Raw genomic sequence first — 21,497 nt, 5'->3', positions numbered from 1 at the left:
AGTGTTGTGTGCCCCGCCACTTGTAAGTGTTGTGTGCCCCGCCACTTGTAAGTGTTGTGTGCCCCGCCACTTGTAAGTGTTGTGTGCCCCGCCACTTGTAAGTGTTGTGTGCCCCGCCACTTGTATGTGTTGTGTGCCCCGCCACTTGTACATGTTGTGTGCCCCGCCACTTGTAAGTGTTGTGTGCCCCGCCACTTGTAAGTGTTGTGTGCCCCGCCACTTGTAAGTGTTGTGTGCCCCGCCACTTGTAAGTGTTGTGTGCCCCGCCACTTGTAAGTGTTGTGTGCCCCGCCACTTGTAAGTGTTGTGTGCCCCGCCACTTGTAAGTGTTGTGTGCCCCGCCACTTGTAAGTGTTGTGTGCCCCGCCACTTGTAAGTGTTGTGTGCCCCGCCACTTGTAAGTGTTGTGTGCCCCGCCACTTGTAAGTGTTGTGTGCCCCGCCACTTGTAAGTGTTGTGTGCCCCGCCACTTGTAAGTGTTGTGTGCCCCGCCACTTGTAAGTGTTGTGTGCCCCGCCACTTGTATGTGTTGTGTGCCCCGCCACTTGTACGTGTTGTGTGCCCCGCCACTTGTAAGTGTTGTGTGCCCCGCCACTTGTAAGTGTTGTGTGCCCCGCCACTTGTAAGTGTTGTGTGCCCCGCCACTTGTAAGTGTTGTGTGCCCCGCCACTTGTAAGTGTTGTGTGCCCCGCCACTTGTAAGTGTTGTGTGCCCCGCCACTTGTAAGTGTTGTGTGCCCCGCCACTTGTAAGTGTTGTGTGCCCCGCCACTTGTAAGTGTTGTGTGCCCCGCCACTTGTAAGTGTTGTGTGCCCCACCACTTGTAAGTGTTGTGTGCCCCGCCACTTGTACGTGTTGTGTGCCCCGCCACTTGTAAGTGTTGTGTGCCCCGCCACTTGTAAGTGTTGTGTGCCCCGCCACTTGTAAGTGTTGTGTGCCCCGCCACTTGTAAGTGTTGTGTGCCCCGCCACTTGTAAGTGTTGTGTGCCCCGCCACTTGTAAGTGTTGTGTGCCCCGCCACTTGTAAGTGTTGTGTGCCCCGCCACTTGTAAGTGTTGTGTGCCCCGCCACTTGTAAGTGTTGTGTGCCCCGCCACTTGTAAGTGTTGTGTGCCCCGCCACTTGTAAGTGTTGTGTGCCCCGCCACTTGTAAGTGTTGTGTGCCCCGCCACTTGTAAGTGTTGTGTGCCCCGCCACTTGTAAGTGTTGTGTGCCCCGCCACTTGTAAGTGTTGTGTGCCCCGCCACTTGTAAGTGTTGTGTGCCCCGCCACTTGTAAGTGTTGTGTGCCCCGCCACTTGTAAGTGTTGTGTGCCCCGCCACTTGTAAGTGTTGTGTGCCCCGCCACTTGTAAGTGTTGTGTGCCCCGCCACTTGTAAGTGTTCTGTGCCCCGCCACTTGTAAGTGTTGTGTGCCCCGCCACTTGTAAGTGTTGTGTGCCCCGCCACTTGTAAGTGTTGTGTGCCCCGCCACTTGTAAGTGTTGTGTGCCCCGCCACTTGTAAGTGTTGTGTGCCCCGCCACTTGTAAGTGTTGTGTGCCCCGCCACTTGTAAGTGTTGTGTGCACCGCCACTTGTAAGTGTTGTGTGCCCCGCCACTTGTAAGTGTTGTGTGCCCCGCCACTTGTAAGTGTTGTGTGCCCCGCCACTTGTAAGTGTTGTGTGCCCCGCCACTTGTAAGTGTTGTGTGCCCCGCCACTTGTAAGTGTTGTGTGCCCCGCCACTTGTAAGTGTTGTGTGCCCCGCCACTTGTAAGTGTTGTGTGCCCCGCCACTTGTAAGTGTTGTGTGCCCCGCCACTTGTAAGTGTTGTGTGCCCCACCACTTGTAAGTGTTGTGTGCCCCGCCACTTGTAAGTGTTGTGTGCCCTGCCACTTGTAAGTGTTGTGTGCCCCGCCACTTGTAAGTGTTGTGTGCCCCGCCACTTGTAAGTGTTGTGTGCCCCGCCACTTGTAAGTGTTGTGTGCCCCGCCACTTGTAAGTGTTGTGTGCCCCGCCACTTGTAAGTGTTGTGTGCCCCGCCACTTGTAAGTGTTGTGTGCCCCGCCACTTGTAAGTGTTGTGTGCCCCGCCACTTGTAAGTGTTGTGTGCCCCGCCACTTGTAAGTGTTGTGTGCCCCGCCACTTGTAAGTGTTGTGTGCCCCGCCACTTGTAAGTGTTGTGTGCCCTGCCACTTGTAAGTGTTGTGTGCCCCGCCACTTGTAAGTGTTGTGTGCCCCGCCACTTGTAAGTGTTGTGTGCCCCGCCACTTGTAAGTGTTGTGTGCCCCGCCACTTGTAAGTGTTGTGTGCCCCGCCACTTGTAAGTGTTGTGTGCCCCGCCACTTGTAAGTGTTGTGTGCCCCGCCACTTGTAAGTGTTGTGTGCCCCGCCACTTGTAAGTGTTGTGTGCCCCGCCACTTGTAAGTGTTGTGTGCCCCGCCACTTGTAAGTGTTGTGTGCCCCGCCACTTGTAAGTGTTGTGTGCCCCGCCACTTGTAAGTGTTGTGTGCCCCGCCACTTGTAAGTGTTGTGTGCCCCGCCACTTGTAAGTGTTGTGTGCCCCGCCACTTGTAAGTGTTGTGTGCCCCGCCACTTGTAAGTGTTGTGTGCCCCGCCACTTGTAAGTGTTGTGTGCCCCGCCACTTGTAAGTGTTGTGTGCCCCGCCACTTGTAAGTGTTGTGTGCCCCGCCACTTGTAAGTGTTGTGTGCCCCACCACTTGTAAGTGTTGTGTGCACCGCCACTTGTAAGTGTTGTGTGCCCCGCCACTTGTAAGTGTTGTGTGCCCCGCCACTTGTAAGTGTTGTGTGCCCCGCCACTTGTAAGTGTTGTGTGCCCCGCCACTTGTAAGTGTTGTGTGCCCTGCCACTTGTAAGTGTTGTGTGCCCCGCCACTTGTAAGTGTTGTGTGCCCCGCCACTTGTAAGTGTTGTGTGCCCTGCCACTTGTAAGTGTTGTGTGCCCCGCCACTTGTAAGTGTTGTGTGCCCAGCCACTTGTAAGTGTTGTGTGCCCCGCCACTTGTAAGTGTTGTGTGCCCTGCCACTTGTAAGTGTTGTGTGCCCCGCCACTTGTAAGTGTTGTGTGCCCCGCCACTTGTAAGTGTTGTGTGCCCTGCCACTTGTAAGTGTTGTGTGCCCCGCCACTTGTAAGTGTTGTGTGCCCCGCCACTTGTAAGTGTTGTGTGCCCCGCCACTTGTAAGTGTTGTGTGCCCTGCCACTTGTATGTGTTGTGTGCCCCGCCACTTGTAAGTGTTGTGTGCCCTGCCACTTGTAAGTGTTGTGTGCCCCGCCACTTGTAAGTGTTGTGTGCCCCGCCACTTGTACGTGTTGTGTGCCCTGCCACTTGTAAGTGTTGTGTGCCCCGCCACTTGTAAGTGTTGTGTGCCCTGCCACTTGTAAGTGTTGTGTGCCCCGCCACTTGTAAGTGTTGTGTGCCCCGCCACTTGTAAGTGTTGTGTGCCCCGCCACTTGTAAGTGTTGTGTGCCCTGCCACTTGTAAGTGTTGTGTGCCCCGCCACTTGTAAGTGTTGTGTGCCCCGCCACTTGTACGTGTTGTGTGCCCCGCCACTTGTAAGTGTTGTGTGCCCCGCCACTTGTAAGTGTTGTGTGCCCCGCCACTTGTAAGTGTTGTGTGCCCCGCCACTTGTAAGTGTTGTGTGCCCCGCCACTTGTAAGTGTTGTGTGCCCCGCCACTTGTAAGTGTTGTGTGCCCCGCCACTTGTAAGTGTTGTGTGCCCCGCCACTTGTAAGTGTTGTGTGCCCCGCCACTTGTAAGTGTTGTGTGCCCCGCCACTTGTAAGTGTTGTGTGCCCCGCCACTTGTAAGTGTTGTGTGCCCCGCCACTTGTAAGTGTTGTGTGCCCTGCCACTTGTAAGTGTTGTGTGCCCGGCCACTTGTAAGTGTTGTGTGCCCCGCCACTTGTAAGTGTTGTGTGCCCCGCCACTTGTAAGTGTTGTGTGCCCCGCCACTTGTAAGTGTTGTGTGCCCCGCCACTTGTAAGTGTTGTGTGCCCCGCCACTTGTGTTGTGTGCCCCGCCACTTGTAAGTGTTGTGTGCTCCGCCACTTGTAAGTGTTGTGTGCACCGCCACTTGTAAGTGTTGTGTGCCCCGCCACTTGTAAGTGTTGTGTGCCCCGCCACTTGTAAGTGTTGTGTGCCCCGCCACTTGTAAGTGTTGTGTGCCCCGCCACTTGTAAGTGTTGTGTGCCCCGCCACTTGTAAGTGTTGTGTGCCCCGTCACTTGTGTTGTGTGCCCCGCCACTTGTAAGTGTTGTGTGCCCCGCCACTTGTAAGTGTTGTGTGCACCGCCACTTGTAAGTGTTGTGTGCCCCGCCACTTGTAAGTGTTGTGTGCCCCGCCACTTGTAAGTGTTGTGTGCCCCGCCACTTGTAAGTGTTGTGTGCCCCGCCACTTGTAAGTGTTGTGTGCCCCGCCACTTGTAAGTGTTGTGTGCCCCGCCACTTGTAAGTGTTGTGTGCCCCGCCACTTGTAAGTGTTGTGTGCCCCGCCACTTGTACGTGTTGTGTGCCCTGCCACTTGTAAGTGTTGTGTGCCCTGCCACTTGTAAGTGTTGTGTGCCCCGCCACTTGTACGTGTTGTGTGCCCTGCCACTTGTATGTGTTGTGTGCCCCGCCACTTGTACGTGTTGTGTGCCCTGCGACTTGTAAGTGTTGTGTGCCCCGCCACTTGTAAGTGTTGTGTGCCCCGCCACTTGTACGTGTTGTGTGCCCTGCCACTTGTAAGTGTTGTGTGCCCCGCCACTTGTAAGTGTTGTGTGCCCTGCCACTTGTAAGTGTTGTGTGCCCCGCCACTTGTAAGTGTTGTGTGCCCCGCCACTTGTAAGTGTTGTGTGCCCCGCCACTTGTAAGTGTTGTGTGCCCCGCCACTTGTAAGTGTTGTGTGCCCCACCACTTGTAAGTGTTGTGTGCCCCGCCACTTGTAAGTGTTGTGTGCCCCGCCACTTGTAAGTGTTGTGTGCACCGCCACTTGTAAGTGTTGTGTGCCCCGCCACTTGTAAGTGTTGTGTGCCCCGCCACTTGTAAGTGTTGTGTGCCCCGCCACTTGTAAGTGTTGTGTGCCCCGCCACTTGTAAGTGTTGTGTGCCCCGCCACTTGTAAGTGTTGTGTGCCCCGCCACTTGTAAGTGTTGTGTGCCCCGCCACTTGTAAGTGTTGTGTGCCCCGCCACTTGTAAGTGTTGTGTGCCCCGCCACTTGTAAGTGTTGTGTGCACCGCCACTTGTAAGTGTTGTGTGCCCCGCCACTTGTAAGTGTTGTGTGCCCCGCCACTTGTAAGTGTTGTGTGCCCCGCCACTTGTAAGTGTTGTGTGCCCCGCCACTTGTAAGTGTTGTGTGCCCCACCACTTGTATGTGTTGTGTGCCCCGCCACTTGTAAGTGTTGTGTGCCCCGCCACTTGTAAGTGTTGTGTGCCCCGCCACTTGTAAGTGTTGTGTGCCCCGCCACTTGTAAGTGTTGTGTGCCCCGCCACTTGTAAGTGTTGTGTGCCCCGCCACTTGTAAGTGTTGTGTGCTCTGCCACTTGTAAGTGTTGTGTGCCCCGCCACTTGTAAGTGTTGTGTGCCCCGCCACTTGTAAGTGTTGTGTGCTCTGCCACTTGTAAGTGTTGTGTGCCCCGCCACTTGTAAGTGTTGTGTGCCCCGCCACTTGTAAGTGTTGTGTGCACCGCCACTTGTAAGTGTTGTGTGCCCCGCCACTTGTAAGTGTTGTGTGCCCCGCCACTTGTAAGTGTTGTGTGCCCCGCCACTTGTAAGTGTTGTGTGCTCCGCCACTTGTAAGTGTTGTGTGCCCCGCCACTTGTAAGTGTTGTGTGCCCCGCCACTTGTAAGTGTTGTGTGCCCCGCCACTTGTAAGTGTTGTGTGCACCGCCACTTGTACGTGTTGTGTGCCCCGCCACTTGTAAGTGTTGTGTGCCCCGCCACTTGTAAGTGTTGTGTGCCCCGCCACTTGTAAGTGTTGTGTGCCCCGCCACTTGTAAGTGTTGTGTGCCCCGCCACTTGTAAGTGTTGTGTGCCCCGCCACTTGTAAGTGTTGTGTGCACCGCCACTTGTAAGTGTTGTGTGCACCGCCACTTGTAAGTGTTGTGTGCCCCGCCACTTGTAAGTGTTGTGTGCCCCGCCACTTGTAAGTGTTGTGTGCTCCGCCACTTGTAAGTGTTGTGTGCCCCGCCACTTGTAAGTGTTGTGTGCCCCGCCACTTGTAAGTGTTGTGTGCCCCGCCACTTGTAAGTGTTGTGTGCCCCGCCACTTGTAAGTGTTGTGTGCCCCGCCACTTGTAAGTGTTGTGTGCACCGCCACTTGTACGTGTTGTGTGCCCCGCCACTTGTAAGTGTTGTGTGCCCTGCCACTTGTAAGTGTTGTGTGCCCCGCCACTTATAAGTGTTGTGTGCCCCGCCACTTGTAAGTGTTGTGTGCCCCGCCACTTGTAAGTGTTGTGTGCCCTGCCACTTGTAAGTGTTGTGTGCCCCGCCACTTATAAGTGTTGTGTGCCCCGCCACTTGTAAGTGTTGTGTGCCCTGCCAGTTGTAAGTGTTGTGTGCCCCGCCACTTGTAAGTGTTGTGTGCCCTGCCAGTTGTAAGTGTTGTGTGCCCCGCCACTTATAAGTGTTGTGTGCCCCGCCACTTGTAAGTGTTGTGTGCCCCGCCACTTGTAAGTGTTGTGTGCCCCGCCACTTGTAAGTGTTGTGTGCCCCGCCACTTATAAGTGTTGTGTGCCCCGCCACTTGTAAGTGTTGTGTGCCCCGCCACTTGTAAGTGTTGTGTGCCCCGCCACTTATAAGTGTTGTGTGCCCCGCCACTTGTAAGTGTTGTGTGCCCTGCCACTTGTAAGTGTTGTGTGCCCCGCCACTTATAAGTGTTGTGTGCCCCGCCACTTGTAAGTGTTGTGTGCCCTGCCACTTGTAAGTGTTGTGTGCCCCGCCACTTATAAGTGTTGTGTGCCCCGCCACTTGTAAGTGTTGTGTGCCCTGCCACTTGTAAGTGTTGTGTGCCCCGCCACTTATAAGTGTTGTGTGCCCCGCCACTTATAAGTGTTGTGTGCCCCGCCACTTGTAAGTGTTACACTTCCCGTTTGTTTCTTGTTTTATTTTTATTCATATTGTTCATATTTCTTTGAACAAATTCACTCTTAGTGTAATTTCAATTTCTTTTTAACGTAAAATGTTTTATTTACTCTGAGTAAATTGTTTTGTCTAATTTACAATTAAGAGTTAAAGTGTTCAGTCAGTTTTTCTTCAGATTTTTATTTTATTATTTAACCAACATTTTCCCAGTGACACTTTATTGCTGCAGTGAATTATTTTGTTGCACTTGTTATGCAGTGAATTATTTTGTTGCACTTGTTCTGCAGTGAATTATTTTGTTGCACTTGTTCTGCAGTGAATTATTTTGTTGCACTTGTTCTGTAGTGAATTATTTTGTTGCACTTGTTATGCAGTGAATTATTTTGTTGCACTTGTTCTGCAGTGAATTATTTTGTTGCACTTGTTCTGCAGTGAATTATTTTGTTGCACTTGTTCTGCAGTGAATTATTTTGTTGCACGTGTTCTGTAGTGAATTATTTTGTTGCACTTGTTCTGCAGTGAATTATTTTGTTGCACTTGTTCTGCAGTGAATTATTTTGTTGTACTTGTTCTGCAGTGAATTATTTTGTTGCACTTGTTCTGCAGTGAATTATTTTGTTGTACTTGTTCTGCAGTGAATTATTTTGTTGAACTTGTTCTGCAGTGAATTATTTTGTTGTACTTGTTCTGCAGTGAATTATTTTGTTGAACTTGTTCTGCAGTGAATTATTTTGTTGTACTTGTTCTGCAGTGAATTATTTTGTTGAACTTGTTCTGCAGTGAATTATTTTGTTGTACTTGTTCTGCAGTGAATTATTTTGTTGAACTTGTTCTGCAGTGAATTATTTTGTTGTACTTGTTCTGCAGTGAATTATTTTGTTGAACTTGTTCTGCAGTGAATTATTTTCTTTTATTGATATTTTTATACATTATTATTCTCAGTTCATTATTGAGTCCTGTTTTTCATTTTATTATTTTTCCTGATGTTGTCTTTGTATTACATTTTAATTTTGTTTATACATTCTTAGAAAATATTTAAATTTCCCAGTTGTCTCTCTCGTTGCATACAATTTAGTAATTTTATTTTATACTTTTTACATTGATTTACAATTTTATTAGTTAATTTCTTTATTAGCAAGAGTACAGACAGCTCATTTTGCATTTAATTCAGTCTCCAGTAATGTTTTTACTTGTAAATTCCAATGTACTTTTTTTTATCTTGTCCAGCAGTCCTTTACATTGAGTTGTTCTTCCTCTTGCAGTCTATCTTAGACATTTTTTTATTACTTCTGCAGAATTAGTTGCATCTCTTTTATTTCAATTTTAGCATTTTATATCATTTTTATTGTTCATTATTTTTGCCTTATTTGTTCTCGTGCTACTTTGCCATTATGTCTCACATACCGTCAAGTGATACTTTAGTGAATGTCGACACTCAGACCTCTCAGGTTACTGTTGCCCCTGTCATCAGTCCTCACAGTTCCTTAGCGACTGACAGACCGACCCAGACACTGAGACACTACAGTTTTACTCGTGATTCCCTTGATGCGTTACCTTTATTCAATGGCCATGTACATAGTCTTGAAGAATGGTTTACTGCCATTCGTTCTCGTGTTAATGCTCTAGTTGAAGGTCCTCCTTCAGAGGAAAGTCTTATCAGACTTGCGAAAGAAGCTCTTCATCGATCCCCTGCTGCTGTTCACGTTGTTGATCTCCTTGATATGCGAGACTTCAGGAATCTTACTAAGTGGTCACAATATGAGGAACTGATTCGTTCTTTCCTCGTACCAGTAAAAACAGCTGATCCATATGTCGTTCTTAGGGAACTAGTGAATGCTACACCCATGACTAATGAATCGTTGAGTGCATTTGCTGTTAGATTAGACAAACTTTTATCATCATTTATCAATGCTGTCCAGTCCTCAGCTTTTGTCCCTGACGAGGATAAACCATCCACAGCGTCCTTTGCTAAAATAGCAGCTTTTGGAGCAATCAAAGAACTCATGCCGCCTGCTTCCGTGTGTGCTTATGAGGCTAATCCCCCAACTGTGACGATGGAACCCCTTACAGCCCTAAATCATGTACGTTCCTTGTGTCCCCAGGGTACTTTCCCATGTATCAAAAGTAATTTCACACCTATGCCTCAGTCTGCACCACCTCTTGTTTGCGCCACAGAGACAAATCGTGGTCGTCAACCATCGCAGCGATCACCAAGGACCAGTGTACAGAGTCATTATAAACCTCGTAGTATTCATAGTACATTCAGTAACCATAGTCAGCGGACTTGTTACAACTGTGGTTTCCGTGGTCATATTGCAATTAATTGTCCTGATAGTTACCCTAAGAGGCGTCGTACTGATGATGAGTACCAGTCAGATCTTCCCTACTGTACTTATCATAGAATACATGGACATGACACATCTGAGTGCAATGCTCTCTACAACCTTCAGTACTCTAGGTCTTTCCGTGGCCGTTCCAACCGCAGAACCCGTGGAGGAAACAGACATCGTGGTTCTCAAAATAACCAGAACCAGGCTCATTCTTCCAATTCGGGGGAATTTGAGCGCCCCAGTCAAACCGTCCCATGGTGACAGTAGGTGATAATGAGTACACCATCCCCGTTCACAATTCCTTTGAAGCCTTTAGCAGTCTCGATAATGACAATCCTGCTGATGATGTTGCTTCACATGTCTCTGACGTAGATGATTTTGGGGATGAAGTGGAACAAATCTTTGCTGATGACAATCCACCTTTTTGTTTGCACATAACTTCCAATGCAACCATAGGCCCTATAGTGCAAGCATCTGTTCATAATGCGCCCGTTCATTTGTTCATGGACTCTGGTGCGCAAGTCAATATTATCAGGTCTAGTTTGTTTAGGGATAAGCAGTTACATGTCCTTCTCGTAGAACCGACTCATGTGTCCTCCCTTAGTGGAGTAGCTGGTTCTCACCTGCGTGTCCGAGGTCGGACTTCCCTCACTTTTTCTATCCAAGGTAGAGACTTCACTGCTTCCTTCCTTGTTGTCGACCAGATTACTTTCCCTGGTGACCTTCTACTGGGATTTGCTTCCATGCGAGACTTACGCATTGTGCTCGACCCTTATCGATGGCATGCCCAAATTGATGACTTGATCGTACCATTTTGGGGTTACCAGCTTGGATCCGAGATCTGCCATACTGCCGCAGAGTACGACATTCGAATTAAGTCCTTACAGGCCAGTGCATTTTCCAGTAGCGTACCCAAGCGGTCAGGCACTGGTGATCCTGTCACTCCTGTCTGTGTTCCTGCAACTTCAGGCTTGCAAGATAGTGTCCAGTTACCTCAAGTGTCCGAGGACGCTCTGACTACCTTGAGTGCTGAGCCTATCCCTGCAATGTCTGCTAGTTCAAGTAGTAGTTTCTCCACAGGGGACGCCTTGTCAGAAAACGATTACTTGCAACTAGTAATGCCATCTCTTGTTGATGTCACATGCCGTCTGCAGAAAGACGTTTCTGTCGCGGCTAGTGCCCTCACTAGAGTGTCTGTTGTTGTTCCTAGTGTTCCAGATGGTGATAACGTCCTAGTTGACAGTGATTCCTGCAAAGTAAAAGGTCTATTTGTTGAACCATCCTTACATGTTGTAAGAGATAGTAAGATCCATTTCTTCCTAGCTAACACTTCTGGTCACAGTGTTCGTCTCAGAGCAAATACCAATCTTGTTGACCTTGTTCACTATCCTTACCCTGTTCAGGTAGAGGATGAGTTGTCACCTGACCAGTGGGTCGGTGCTATTTCTACCGGGGAGACCTCATCCACTTCACTGGATCAATCTGTTCTACCAGTTGAGGAGAAAGACTTAGCTCCCACTGACTTCCCAGATGAAGTCAAGCGTTTGTTGACTCTGTTGAACAAACGTCGTAAAGCCATTGCCTTACCAGGTGAGAAGATGGGTATAACGAACAGTCCCTGTTCTTCACGTTTCTCCTTTGTATGGACTGATGAAGCCACTGTGTGGCGAAACGTTTCCTCAATAAAGATACCCAAGAGTTGCACATGTGTCTAATTTATCAACATGTCGGTTCTCTGAACCATTCATCTACAAACCTGTCAGACACTGCAACTTCTTGGGATCTTAATACTTAGGAATTCTTCGCTTGCCTAATTCTTGGGCACGACCTACTTCCACAATGAACAAATGTGACACCACCTATGACTGCTGCACCTCTCCTGCCATACGGTTTATAAGCTGCTTCTCCGCTCATATGCCGTATTCTATTCAAGATTGATGGACTGAACACCTCGACTCAAGGTTAAGGGACTGATTACCTCATTCTCTTCCTGTTCTTCAAGTTTCTCCTACGTATGGACTGATGAAGCCACTGTGTGGCGAAACGTTTCCTCAATAAAGATACCCAAGAGTTGCACATGTGTCTAATTTATCAACATGCTAGTTCTATTGGCATAGGTGCCGTACTAGCTCAGAAGACTGATGGCAAGTACAACGCAGTTGCATTTGCTAGCCGAGTCCTTACGAAGGCTGAATGTAATTATACAGTAACTGAGCAAGAAGCTTTAGCAATAGTATGGTCTTTAAAGCACTTCCGAGACATTATTTATCAGTACTCTGTTCATGTCTTGACAGACCACGCTCCACTGATACCTTTATTCCAGAACAAACAACCTACTGGAAGGTTAGCCAGATGGACCTTGACTATCCAAGAGTTCAATCCCACCTTTGAACACTTACCTGGCAAGTCAAATGTAGTCGCAGATGCCTTATCGCGACATGTTAGTATAGTAACTGCAGACCCTCCATTTAGTGCTGAAGAGGTAAAGAATGCTCAACGAACAGATCCCATGTGGTCTGGTGTGATTCGATTCCTGCTCCAGGAAGATCTTATTCTGACTGTGAAGCCACCAGCACCCATCAGTGACTTTGTCATGAACCAAGAATTACTGTATCGAACAGCCGAGTTGGGTACTCCTAGCAGAAGAGTTTACCAGTTAGTAATTCCACAGTCACTAGTGAATGTAGCCTTACAGCTAGTTCACGATGTACCAGGTGTTGCGCACCCTGATATGGATCGTTCAGTAAAACAAGCCAGATTGAAATACTTTTGGCCTCGTATGGCAACTGATATTTCTGAGTATGTTAAGAAATGTAGTGTCTGCATGCAACATAAATGTAATGCTAATGGTCCTAATCCAATCCAAGTGTATCCAACCACTAGTGAACCATGGGAAAGAGTTGCGATAGATCTGTTAACTAATTTCCAATGTTCCCTCCAGGGCAACAAACATCTATGTGTTATGGTAGATCATTTCACCAGATATTGTGAGTTAGTTCCTATTGCAGATAAGACTGCCGAGACAGTAGCTATAGCGTTTAAAGAACGCATTATCTGCAGGCATACCACCCCTAAGTCCCTAGTAACAGATAATGGAGGTGAATTCTGTAATGAGATTCTTGAAAATTTGTGTACCTTGTACAAGATCTCTAAATCCACCATTGTTCCTCATCATCCTGCCAGCAATGGGTTAGCGGAACGTACCAATAAGAAAGTACTTGTTGTCTTGAGAGCCACTATCAATCCCAACAGTGAAACTTGGGATGAAGTTATACCTGATGTGCAGTGTGCTATAAATTCTGCTTACAATGTTTCTATAGGTGACACTCCACATTATGTATTGTATGGTGTAGATAAACGTTTGCCTTATGAGTTGCTATATTCTAATCCGAAACCAAATTACAACCCTGATGATTTCATAGCAACTCGTACCAGCTTAGCTCAAAGTGTTTTTAGAAGAATCCGTGAAACACTTCATAAATCAACAGCAGAATTTACAAGAGTCGCAAACACTCGAGCAAAGCCATCCAAAATCAAAGTAGGTTCGAGAGTTATACTGACTAACTTTAACAAAACGTCTGCAATGCCTAAGCTTGATCAAAAGTTTGTTGGTCCTTATCGAGTAGTTGAACATATCACTGGTAATAAGTATAAGGTTAGAGAAATTAGTACTGGTCAGTATAAAGAATCGCATTTAGATCATATGAAGTTAGTATGTGATGATAATGATGTTCCAACCCAGACTAATGTGACAGACTCTGACAATCCTCCTGATCCTGTACTCTCTACCTCTGATACTCAGTCAGACGATCAACCTGAATGTCGTTATTCCCTACGTACACGACAGGTATTGAGAAATCCTCGAGTATCATTTGTTACTTCCAATTCAGATTTGCCTCAAATACAGCATGAGTTAGCCAGTGCAACAGAGTTTGATCCTCCCAGAGATGACACCCATTCTGCATATATCAATCTCACCCTAGCAGAGTTGGGGTTAAATGTAAATAACCTGTATAGATGAATAATTACAGTATCAACTTATCAGTATTCAAGAATTTTTTTTTGGTGTTCACGTTCTCTCCGAATTCTGAGAATTAACAGTCTAGATTTGAGTGCACCGAATCCGCCTTTCTGTTAAACACTTTCTTTGTATATATTCCTTCCTCAGAATCCGTAGATCACATGAATACAGATCGATCGATCAAATTTTTTTTTATCACTTCTATTGTGTAATCCCAATGTTGAGTTTCATTCAATGAGTTGTGCTATATTATACCTTGTATTGCATTACAGTTTCATTACAGTTTCAGTTACGTAAGCTTCCATTCCAATATTCTACTTATGTATGTTATAATGTTCAATTGTTGTGTACTTTGACACTGTATAGAATCAGCCCAAGCTGTACACCTGCTGTCTCTAGTTTGTATTATTTGTATGTCGGGACGACATACGTTAACGTCGCCGAGCTCTCAGTAGTAGTACCAGTTCCTAGTAACCAGTTACCAGTAACCAGTGTACCAGTAGATGACTCACTACCAACCATCTGTGTGAATCATTGACTGTATTCATATTGCTGCTGACCATAGCAGGATTTCAAACACCCTCACCCTGTAGACACTTGTGAGTCAGTTGAAGATAGGCAGCAGAGAGAGGCAGGTTGGCTGTTGGTGCTTTCCCATACTTTCCGTTATATTATACGTACTACCAGCCTACGTGAGTATTCTTACCCCATCCACATTATCGAAAACCCACTTGACAGATATTGGAGTTTAAGGTCCTGTAGATGTAGACTGCACAGTAGTAAGTGTGGATGTACTGAACAGGGAGTAAATTTAGATCTATGAAGAGTGGGGGGGTGTGCTGCCAGGGATGGGATTTAGTGATTATTCTTACTGCAGCTTTTTGTTGGGTTATTATTGGCTTTAGGTGTGTTGCTGCAGTTGATCTCCAAGCACAAATAGCATAGGTGAGGTATGGATAAATAAGTGAGTGGTATAGTGTGAGAAGGGCATTTTGTGACACGTAGTATCGTATCTTGGAGAGGATCCCAACCGTTTTGGATACTTTTTTGGTTATGTGTTGGATATGGGTGCTGAAATTCAGGTTGTTGTCAAGGTATAGGCCTAGGAATTTGCCCTCATTATGTCTGGTAATTAGAGTGTTGTTGATCTTAATGTTAATTTGTGCATCTCCTGCTCTGCTACCAAACATAATATATTAGGTTTTGTCAGTGTTAAGCGTAAGTTTATTGGCTGTTATCCAAGTCGATATTTTGATCAGCTCCTCATTAACAATGCTGTTGAGGGTGGCAAGATTAGGGTGAGAGATGACATAAGTCGTGTCGTCAGCAAAGAGAATGGGTTTCAGGTGTTGGGATACGTTTGGAAGATCATTGATGTATATGAGGAAGAGCAGGGGACCAAGGACACTTCCCTGCGGAACTCCAGTATCAAGTGGCCGTGTTGTTGATGCTGTGTCTTTAATGGTAACATACTGATACCTATTAGTAAGGTAAGATTTGAAATAAGCAAGCGCATGGCCTCTTATACCGCAATGGTCAAGTTTGTGGAGTAGGATGTCATGGTCTACTGTGTCAAAAGCTTTTCTTAGGTCAATAAAAATTCCTAGCGGATATTCCTTATTTTCCAGTGCTGTGTAAAGCAGATCTAGCATTTTTAAGATTGCATCATTAGTGCTTTTATTTTTCCTGAATCCAAATTGGCAGGGGTTGAGTATGTTTTGTGCCATTATAAATGAATACAGTCTCCTGTGCACGAGTTTCTCAAAGATTTTGGATAGCAATGGTAAGTTTGATATTGGCCTATAGTTGTTTAAGTCTGTAGGGTCACCACCTTTACGTATTGGTGTAACCCTTGCCATCTTGAGTAGTTTCGGGAAGGTGCTAGTTTCTAGTGACTTGTTAAAAGGTAATGAAATAGGATGCAAAAGGACATGGGCCGCTCGCTTGTACAGTAATGGTGGGACATGAGACAGATTCCCTGAGTTATTTTTAAGTGACTTTATATTCTCGGTGACTTCCGTGGGCTCAGTTGGTGCAAGATAGAAAGAATTTGGGAAATTCCCATCTAGGTAGTCCCCGGCATGGGCATTGGTATGTGGGATTTTATTGGCGAGATTAGATCCTATGGTTGAGAAGAAGTCGTTTATCTTGTTAGCTGTGTCAGTGGGATGTTGTGGTGTTTCATTAGGTTTAGTTAGGACAATATTCTTGTTTTTTTTTCAGTTTGTGGGTCCCTAGAATCTGAGAGTGTGTGTACTGAGAGAGTGTTTTCCAGGTCTTTTTCATATCTCCTCTAGTGTCTGTGAATCTGCTGGAGTAGTATAGTTGTTTGGCCTTCTTTATTACTTTGGTGAGAACTGATGAATAGTGTTTAAGAATATCTTTGTGTATTAAGCCCTGTCTGTATTGCTTTTCATATTGGTGTTTCTTGTCAATGGATTTCAGAATGGTGCTAGTTAGCCATGGGCAACCAAGCCGTTTGTTTGTGATCTGTTTCGTTTTTATAGGACAATGTTTGTTGTATAGTCTAAGTAATTTGTTAAGAAAAATGTCTGTCCAGTCATCAATATCATTGGCCTTGGAGAATTCTGTAGGCCAGTCAACAGTCTCAAGGTCAGCTGTGAACTTCCTTATTGAAGCCTCATCATGGAGTCTAAATGAGACTTTGTTGTATTCAAGTGGTGGTTTACTAATGTTTGTCAGGAGGAAGGTAGGGTAGTGGTCTGTAGTGCTATCTGTGATTATCCCTGATTTAAAGGGGGCTAGTATATTGGTCCATATGTGGTCTATTATGGTTGCACTTATCTCAGTGAGCCTGGTTGGTTTAGTTATTGTTGGTATGAGAAGTGTGTTGTTCATATTGTTGGTCGTAGCACCACAATTCAGATTTCAGAGGTGAGGAGTCGTAATGTCCCACTATGTCCTGTAGACAGGGATCTTACTCCAATTAAGTAGCGTCTACCCTGGTTGACCAGGCCAGCAGCACAGCTGATCAGGAGAAGATTGGAGGTGAAGTTTAGCCTCAGCTCGCTAGATGGTAGTGTGAGCAGTAACACGCTAATGGTTCCTGGATGTCTAAACAACCATAACTCCCACTTTTTAAGGGCTTTTCCTTCACAGTTATATACTATTCATATATAACTAAAAGCTGGTGATGCAGCAACCTGTATATTTCCTCACGTTTGACAATACACTGTGTGGATGCTAGTAACGTGTGCCTTCACTCAACAGGAGATTGTGTTCAACCTACTGATGTTCATCTTCTTGGTGGCTGCGGGGAGCGTGGCCATCCACTTCTGGACTGGAATCAAGCTCTCCAAAAGCGGAAAGGCAAATGGCGTGACCCTAGGCAGCTTCTGCATCCTGGCTTCCATCAGCTACCTGGCAGATACAGTCTGCGCTATAAGGAACTACAGAACATCATCTTAGCCAACCCATCCTCCCTGGATTACAGAAAGCTGATTTTTATTTATCCATGCCTCGACCGAGGATAGAATTTCTCGTCTTATGTCATGTGCAACTACTTTCTTCTTTTTTTTTTTTTTTTTTATTCGCCGGTATTCTCCCGGCCCGGGTCTTTTCCAAGTAGTGGTGACCCGGCCTTGGCTCCCTATCTGGGGAGTGTCTCGAGACTTAAGTCTCCCATGGGAGAAGGTACAGTACCTCCTCATCTTTGGGACCAAGTGTCCCCAGGCCCAGCCACATTCCCCGCCCTCACGGGGCTCGTAGGGAGAAGCTAGGCCTCTGGTCTGCCATCTACCCCGCCTCAAAGGGGCTCGTGGGGATGGCAGTCTTATGAGCTGCAGATGGTAGCAAGCTCAGCCCTCTACTTTCTTAATTAATCTCCTGTGTGTAGCTTTGTCAAAGACCTTACTGAAGTCCATATACAAACTCAGTCTATCTTAGAAGGATAGACTTAAGGCCTTGAATCTGCTCTGTAGAAAGGCGTAGAATTAGTGGGGATATGATTGAGGTGTATAAATGGAAAACAGGAATAAATACAGATGCAAATAACATGTTAAAATATCTAACCAAGACAGGACTTGCAGTAGTGAGTTCAAGTTAGAAAAAATAGATTTAGAAAGGATATAGGAAAGCACTGGTTTGGTAGCAGAGTTGTGGATGAGTGGAACAAACCCCCGAGTAACGTCATTGAAGTTAAAACTTTGTGTAGTTTTAAAACTAGGTTAGATAAAATACTTGTCTAGTCTTGTATGTAAAGTAATAGGACACAAGTGCAATTAATGTGACATTTTATTGCGGCAACGTTTCGATCTCCAGGAGCTTTGTCAAGCCGTTACAAACAGTACATGGACGTTGCCACAATAAATATCACATTAGTTGCACTTCTGTCCTTTTACTTTAAATATTCCATGATGTTGCAGTGCCTGACAACATCATGGCACTGCAACATCATGGCACTGCAACATCATGGCACTGCAACATCATGGCACTGCAACATCATGGCACTGCACCATCATGGCACTGCAACATCATGGCACTGCAACATCATGGCACTGCAACATCATGGCACTGCAACATCATGGCACTGCAACATCATGGCATCTTGGTTCAGAGGACATCTACATCACTTTAAATATTGTCGGTAATTCTACCAAATATATACATTATATCTAGTCTTAAGTATTGTGTAAGCATCAGGATTACTCTGCCAGAAATGCCCAGCATGTTAGTTGCTTTATTTTGTGCCTAACAATATTTTATTATGTGTAAAATATTTTTTGTATATTGCACAAAGAAATAAAATTGTTGTGGTTATAAGTAGATGTGGGTGACCAGCTTAAGCCAGTAGGCCGGCTGCAGCGCTCCTTCCTTCTTCAGCGGGTGTGACTTGAATGTGCCTAGCATGGACCAGTAGATAAATCAGACACATGCGTAGCACTTGGGTATCTTTCATGAGTAACGTTTCGCCACACTGTTGCTTTATCAGTCCTATACGAGGAATGGTGAAGATCAGGAGTAGTTTGAGGTAATCAGTCCCTCAGCCTGGAGTCGATGTAATCAGTCCATCAATCTTGAAAAGAATACAGCATATGCACGAAGTAGCTTATATGCTGTAGACAGGTGAGGTGAAGCAGTCGTAGGCGGTGTCACAGTGGACAAATCCACATGTGGAAGGTCATGACTATAGGTTAGGCAAGTGAAGAATTCCCTGTATGAAGATCCTAAGATGTTGCTGTGTCTGACAGTAATGTTGATAAATGGTTCAGAGAACCAACAAGTTGATAAATTAGACACATGTACAACACTTGCGTATCTTTACTGAGGAGAAGTTTCGCCACTTTCTTTAATAGTCTTTGGTGCGGTACTCTATCAAAAGCCTTAATAAAATCCAAATAAACAATATCGAATTCTTTATCATGATCAACAGCCTCAAAAGCTTTATTGAAGAAAGTTAATTAGTTAGACAGGAACGGCCCCTCGTGAATCCATGTTGAGTATCATTAATCAAATTATGGTTATCAAGATGACTTCTTATAATTATCAGCTATAATTGACTCTAGCAATTTGCCTACAATTGAGGTCAGGCTTATTGGGCGGTAATTTGACGGTAACGACTTGTTCCCTGATTCAAAAAATAGGAATTACATTAGCCATCTTCCACATATCAGACACTACACCTGTTTGAAGAGATAAATTAAAAATATTACTTAATGGTTCACAGAGTTCCATTTTGCATTCCTTTAGAACCCTTGAAAAAAACTCATCAGGACCCGGCGACTTATTTTGTTTCAGTCAGTCTATTTGTGTCATAATCATTACCTTAGTGACTCATACTACTTAATTTGTCTTCTTCAGGGACACTATAAAAATAATAATTGTGATATTATTAGTGTCTTCCTGTGGGAAAACTGAGAGAAAATAATTATTGAAAATGGAACACATTTCATTCTCCTTGTCAGTAAGAGGATCTATCTTTTCTCTAACTTTTGTTAGAGAATCTAACTTTAGCTCAAGGACTCTAATCCAGCTGTCGTCTCTAGTATGGTTCTAGGAGACTATAACTCTAAAGTCTCTAGCATAATCTAGATACTCTAGTAACGTTCTAGTAACACTAGAAACTTTCCTACAGTTCACCAGTCTTGTATATAAATATCTTTAAGCATAACCAAAAATATCTCACAACAATTTTTTCATCAGAACTAAAAACTAATTTTATTACTAATTTGAAAATAAAATTACTGATTTTTCTATCAGAAATTGTGAATAGAAATTGACCTCAAGTTGAGAGTAGTTTTTGTGGAAGAAGCGCTAAACCCATATAGGTCACACAGCGCATGGACGAATGGGAGGTAATAAGGTTTAATCTAGATTATTATTATTACAATCAAGGGGGAAGCGCTAAACCCGGAGGATTATACAGCGCCTGGGGGGGTTTGTGGAAGGCATTCAGGCTTAATTTGGGGAACTGGAGCACAGATCCAATTCCCTAAATCAAGAGCCCCTCACCAACATCAAGGAACCTTCCTTGAGGGGGGTTTAATCTAGAGGAGAGGATACGTCCGCTTCCTTGGATCAAGAGCCTCTCACCGGCACTGTAGATTTAGTGACATTTAGTATGTAGAATAATTTAGCATATTTTTTATATGTAGTATATTTTTTTCAGTATATTATTTACATATAGTATTAATAAGTTCGTGTATATGCAAAACAACCACAGGGGAGTTGAATGATAGCTCTAGGCCTTTCGTGTTGCAATCAACTCATTATCAGGAGCTTGCAATGTTGCAGAAGAGGCGGTGGTAGCAGGTACGATCACAGGGAATATTTCCAGCAAAGGCGTCCCCTCTGATGTATGTCCTTGAGGGCGTCCCCTCTGATGTATGTCCTTGAGGGCGTCCCCTCTGATGTATGTCCTTGAGGGCGTCCCCTCTGATGTATGTCCTTGAGGGCGTCCCCTCTGATGTATGTCTTTGAGGGCGTCCCCTCTGATGTATGTCCTTGAGGGCGTCCCCTCTGATGTATGTCCTTGAGGGCGTCCCCTCTGATGTATGTCCTTGAGGGCGTCCCCTCTGATGTATGTCCTTGAGCCTCTCACTCCTCTTTTCTGCAACATTAAAACCTCTTAATTTGTTGAGTGCAACACCAAAGGCCTGGAGTTTACCTGGAGAGAGTTCCGGGGGTCAACGCCCCCGCCGCCCGGTCTGTGACCAGGCCTCCTGGTGGATCAGAGCCTGATCAACTAGGCTGTTACTGCTGGCTGCACGCAATCCAACGTACGAGCCACAGCCCGGCTGGTCAGGTAGAGCTAGCATCAACTCTCCCCGTGGTTGTTCTGCTTCTTGTATCGCTTGTTCGCGATATCTGCATAATTTGTGTATATATTCTGTATTCCCGGGCGGCGCACCCACAGGATATACATAGTGAGAGGTGTATGTCTCTCAGTGTATGTATACTGATAGTTTAATGTATATTTGAAGTATTGGAGTATTCTTGTGTGGCTATCAAAAGGTTACGTGTAGCTTTAATGATCCTAGTGTAGTAGATAAATTTTAAACTCAATTAACCAACCATCCTTCTGTACTGTAACGTATTTCATGGGAAAGATTTTTTTGATAAATATTTGTAAAGGTGTTTATGAAGTTGTCTGAAGTAGTAAATATTATTAGAAGGTAATACTCATTCTTATCCCAGTATTATTCTTAATTATTATCTCTCACATACACATACGGGCGTCTGGCAAACCTGAGAATAGCGTTCCGATACCTTAGTGTTGCATACTGGAGTATGCAACACCAGTTTGGAACCCACACCTGGTCAAGCATGTCAAGAAATTAGAGAAAGTGCAAAGGTTTGCAACAAGGCTAGTTCCGGAGCTCAGGGGAATGTCCTATGAAGGTTGAGGGAAATCGGCCTGACGACACTGGAGGACAGGAGGGTCAGGTGAGACATGATAACGACATACAAAATACTGCGTGGAATGGATATGGTGGACAGAGACAGGATGTTCCAGAAATATGACACAGAAACAAGGGGTCACAATTGGAAGTTGAAGTCTCAGACGAGTCACAGGGATGTTAGGAAGTATTTCTTCAGTCACAGAGTCGTCAGGAAGTGGAATAGTCTAGCAAGT

At 45.6% G+C, this 21,497-nt stretch overlaps 1 protein-coding gene across 15 annotated transcripts in view; it reads left to right on the top strand.

The window, feature by feature from the left end:
- The window catches only part of Ssk (smooth septate junction protein snakeskin), a 33,790-nt gene extending 12,750 nt beyond the window's left edge, over positions 1-21,040 (top strand). For all 15 annotated transcript variants that reach the window (XM_070103252.1, XM_070103253.1, XM_070103254.1 and 12 more), the window contains one exon: positions 16,634-21,040. In XM_070103252.1, the coding sequence (XP_069959353.1) occupies positions 16,634-16,831 (198 nt within the window). In that variant the 3' untranslated portion in view covers positions 16,832-21,040. The remainder of the gene's footprint in view (positions 1-16,633) is intronic.
- Positions 21,041-21,497: the final 457 nt, after the last annotated feature.

Source organism: Cherax quadricarinatus, chromosome 85 (genome assembly GCF_038502225.1).
Source record: "Cherax quadricarinatus isolate ZL_2023a chromosome 85, ASM3850222v1, whole genome shotgun sequence".
Classification (NCBI taxonomy): Eukaryota; Metazoa; Arthropoda; class Malacostraca; order Decapoda; family Parastacidae; genus Cherax; species Cherax quadricarinatus.
This window is presented reverse-complemented; position numbering and strand designations above follow the sequence as displayed.